The sequence below is a fragment of the Otolemur garnettii genome, unplaced genomic scaffold (assembly GCF_000181295.1).
Source record: "Otolemur garnettii isolate 467f Iridium unplaced genomic scaffold, OtoGar3 scaffold00007, whole genome shotgun sequence".
Taxonomy (NCBI): domain Eukaryota; kingdom Metazoa; phylum Chordata; class Mammalia; order Primates; family Galagidae; genus Otolemur; species Otolemur garnettii.
The window spans coordinates 9,918,428-9,922,548 of NW_003852402.1; the positions used below are offsets into that span (position 1 = coordinate 9,918,428).

The window sequence follows — 4,121 nt, forward strand, 5'->3', positions numbered from 1 at the left end:
AAAAAAAAAAAAATAGCCGAGGGCGGTACCTGTGGCTCAAAGGGATGGGGCACTGGCCTCATATGCCGGAGGTGGCTGGTTCAAACCCAGCTCCGGCCAAAAACTGCAAAAAAAAAAAAAAAAAAAAAAAGTAGCCAAGCATTGTGGTGGGCGCCTGTAGTCTCAGCTCCTTGGGAGGCTGAAGCAAAAGAATCGCTTAAGCCCAGGAGTTTGAGGTGGCGGTGAGGCATCACAACACTCTACCCAGGGCCACAGCTTGAGACTTTGTCTCAAAAAAAAAAAAAAAAAAGTCTTTTTGGCTCTACGTTTAAAATATATCTCGAATTCAAAACCATTTTTCACCACCTCTACTACTGTCACCCGAGTTCATGCCACTGCCTTCTCTCACCTAGATTACTGTAACCCTTCCAGACGTTACCACCCTGGGAACCTGACCAGACGCTCCTCTGTGTAACTTCTACTCTACACACTTTTCTGCTACAGAAGTTCACAAGGCCCGCATTATCCGCTTGCTTGTGGGACTGTCCCCTCTTCTAGCAAGTGAGCGCCTGAAGAGCAAGGGCCGTACCTACTTCACCCCAGTATTCTCCTTACAAGACAGTGACTGTGTGACGAAAAGACAGCCTTTTCACGGAACCTCTCCGAACACTCGAACCTGGGCCTGTCTGTGCCCAACCTCTGTCCAGGCTATGCTCCTGGGTCCCCGCCATTCCCTTCTCCACCTCCGCCAGCCCCCTCAGGACCCTAATCCTCTAAGACACTGCCCCTCGACGCCAGGCTCCTCATCTGCCTTGGACCCAGGCCTCGCCTCATCCGCCCCTTCTGAGGCCCCCGCGAAGACCATTCCGTTCCCGCACTCACTTGTCCTCGTTGTCTGACATGCCACCTTCGCTGCACCAACACCGCCGTAAGCTTCAGAGCCGCGCGGACACCTCCAAACAGCGGGCCTCCAGGTCGCGCAGCACCACGAGTATCCTGCGCCGGCGCCGTGACGCAGAGGAAATCACTTCCGGTAGGCAAACCGAGCGCGCCAAAGGCGCGCGTGCGCAGGTCAGGGAGCGCGCGTTACCATGGTAGCCAGAGACGCTAGCCGCTGCGCTGCAGTCCAGCCTGCGCCACATTTCTCTGGTTCTCTGGAGCGCGTGCCTCGGTACAGCCGTGGTCACCGTCTCCGGGAGCCCACACGCCGCTCTTTGTGGGAAGAGGGTCACGCCGACGGGCTTTTACTTTAGGGTGAGGTTTGAATTTTGGCAAATCCCCAATGGGTACTACTGTAACCACGGCTATCTTAACGCTCCTTTCCTCCCAGGCGCACTTCCCTGCCACACGCGTATCTGCCTGTGTGTCGGGATGGGAGAATTTGGCACTGTCACAATATTAACTAGCGACGTCACGATTCTCTGCGGCTTGTTCCCCTTTCCCAGAATTCGGAGAGTATTGGAGAGGGGGCAGAGATTGGGCCTGGGAGACATGGAATATATTATTACGTCTTTCCATCCTCAGGGCCCTCCCATGGCTTCACAAGAAAGGGTGGAGATAGTGACCAAAAGAACGGGGTTCGGGCGCTGCCCCAAGAAAACTACTTACACCCCGGGGACATGCGAGCTGCTCAGAGGTCAGTGGGTTAAAGGACACAAGAAGAGGGGTGGTAATAGTTACCTCATGTAACTCAGTTCTCTCATATATGACCTATGGCTTAGCAATTGCTATTTTCCTTTAAAGATAAAGACTCTGGGGTTTCAGAAAGTTTCAAAATGCTACAGCTTGCAAGGGGCCAAAAGTCAAAGAATGAAGAAATTTAGAGTAGGATACTCCTGTGTATTCTTTAGATCACACTTACAGCTTTCCCAGGGAAGCCTTATCTCCTCCCTACCAGCACTGCCAGAGTGGTGGTAGGGAGAAGATAAGGACCTACTGTTATGTGCCCTCACACTGTCAAATACATTTCTTTTTGTTGGACTTAATACACCTATAGTCAGACATTCACTTTAGTATCCCAATCTGTCCCAATTCATCTTTCATGAATTCCATCATGCAAGAATTATTCCCATTTCAGCTCATAGTGATAGCTCTAGCCCCTCGCACGTGAACAAGTATTAATTGATTCATTTACTCAACCAAAACTTTACTATCCTACTATGTACCCTTTTTCTTTTTTATTTGAGACAGAGACTCACTATGTTGCCCTCAGAAGAGAGCCGTGGCGTGATAGCCCACAGCAACCTCCAACTCCTGGGCTCAAGTGATCCTCTGGTCTCTCAGCCTTATAAGTAGCTGGGACTACAGGTGCCCACCACAACACCCAGCTAGTTTTTAGAGACAGGTCTTGCTCTTGCTCAGGCTGGTGTCAAACTCTTGACCTCCAGCAATCCAACCATCTCAGCCTCCCAGAGTGCTAGGATTACAGATGTGGGCCACTGCACCTGCCCCCCTACTATGTACTTTAGACATTATTTTTAGGTGCCAGGGATACAGTGGTGGGAAAAAAAGAAAAAATATATTACTCTCATGGAGCTAATATAGTAAAAGGGTAAAAAAAATTTTAAATAAAATATATAAAATTTAAGTGGTGATGAGCCCTGTAGTAAAAAATGAAACAGGAAAGGTAAAAAGGGCATGCTCCATGCAGAATGGGGATAGGAAGCAATACAATTTTAATTTCAATAGGGTGAGCTGAAGGCATCTGCCTGCAGCCCAGGAAGCCTCACAGAATGCTTTATCTTGCAGTGATGATGAAGGAATCCAAACTGACCAACTTCCAGCAGCGCCACATCCTGGACACCATGAAAAGTAAGAGGCAGTCCACTGAGGCTTCCTGGACAGGATTCGGGGTCATATTATTAATGTTTCTCTATGTTAAGGGGGAGAAGACCCCCCCTTTTTTTTTGAGACAAGAGTCTCACTTTGTGGCCCTTGGTAGAGTCCTGTGGCATCCATAGCTCAGAGCAACCTCAAACTTGTGGGCTCAAGTGATTCTCTTTGCCTCAGCCTCCTGAGTAGCTGGGACTAGGGACTACAGGTGTCCCCACAATGCCTGGCTATATTTAGAGACAGGGTCTCTCTCTTGCTCAGGCTGGTCTCAAATTTAGAGATGGGGTTTCACTCTTGCTCAGGCTGGTCTCGAACTCTTTAGCTCAAGCAATCTACCCACGTAGGCCTCCCAGAGTGCTAGAATTACAGATGTGAGCTACCATGTTGCCTGAGAAGATGTCATTTAAAGAAACAAAAACAAGCCAGATACTATGGCTCACACCTGTAATCCCAACCAAGGCAGTAGGATTGCTTGAGCTCAGGAGTTTGAGACCAGACTGAGCAAAAGCCTAAGCAAAAGTGAGACCCAATCTCCACAAACAATAGAAAAATTAGCTGGGCTGGTAGTACATGCTGATAGTCCCAGTTACTCAGGAGGCTGAGGCAGGAGGATAGCTTGATCCCAGGAGTATGAGGTTGCAGTGAGCTATGATAATGCCACTGCATTCTAGCCAGGGCAACAGAGCTTTTTTTTTCTGACTCAGAAAAAAAAAAAAAGTAAATCATATTTCTGCTCCTTCTCCTGGGGTCTTTGCTTCTCTTACCTGGGTATGGGCACTAGCACAATAAGCTTTCTCCATCTGGCTCTCACCAACCTTCTCAAGGGATCATGACCCACTTCAGACCTCCTACCCAGCCAAGATAGTCTCAACACTGTCATCTCTACAGTCTGTCCCTCACTGTTACATCCCATTGGTGTCCTCCAAAGGAAATGTGCATATTTCTTTCTTTCTTTTTTTTTTTTTTTATAGAGACAGAGTCTTACTTTATCACCCTCGGTAGAGTGCCATGGCGTCACACAACTCACAGCAACCTCCAACTCCTGGGCTTAGGAGATTCTCTTGCCTCTGCCTCCCAAGTAGCTGGGACTACAGGCACCCACCACTGCACCCAGCTAATTTATTTGACTGTAGTTGTCATTGCAAGCCCAAGCTGGGTTCAAACCCACCAGCTTCAATGTATGTGGCTGGCACCCTAGCCACTAAGCTATAGGTGCTGAGCCACGATAAGATATTTTTAAGAGAGAATACATTCACAGAACTTTTATTACAGTAAAAATCATTGTCATGATTTTTTGTATTATTAGCTAT

General features: G+C 48.3%; 2 protein-coding genes across 2 annotated transcripts in view; one reads left to right on the forward strand and one right to left on the reverse strand.

Moving 5' to 3' along the window:
- POLR2F (RNA polymerase II subunit F) overlaps positions 1-1,008 on the reverse strand; it is an 11,040-nt gene extending 10,032 nt beyond the window's left edge. The window contains exon 1 of the mRNA XM_003783220.2: positions 862-1,008. Coding sequence (XP_003783268.1) covers positions 862-881 — 20 coding nt within the window. The 5' untranslated portion in view covers positions 882-1,008. The remainder of the gene's footprint in view (positions 1-861) is intronic.
- A 501-nt stretch (positions 1,009-1,509) lies between these two features.
- Positions 1,510-4,121, forward strand: part of CUNH22orf23 (chromosome unknown C22orf23 homolog) — a 10,681-nt gene continuing 8,069 nt past the window's right edge. Inside the window, exons 1-2 of the mRNA XM_003783451.3 lie at positions 1,510-1,615; positions 2,728-2,790. Of these exons, the coding sequence (XP_003783499.1) occupies positions 1,513-1,615; positions 2,728-2,790 (166 nt within the window). The 5' untranslated portion in view covers positions 1,510-1,512. The remainder of the gene's footprint in view (positions 1,616-2,727; positions 2,791-4,121) is intronic.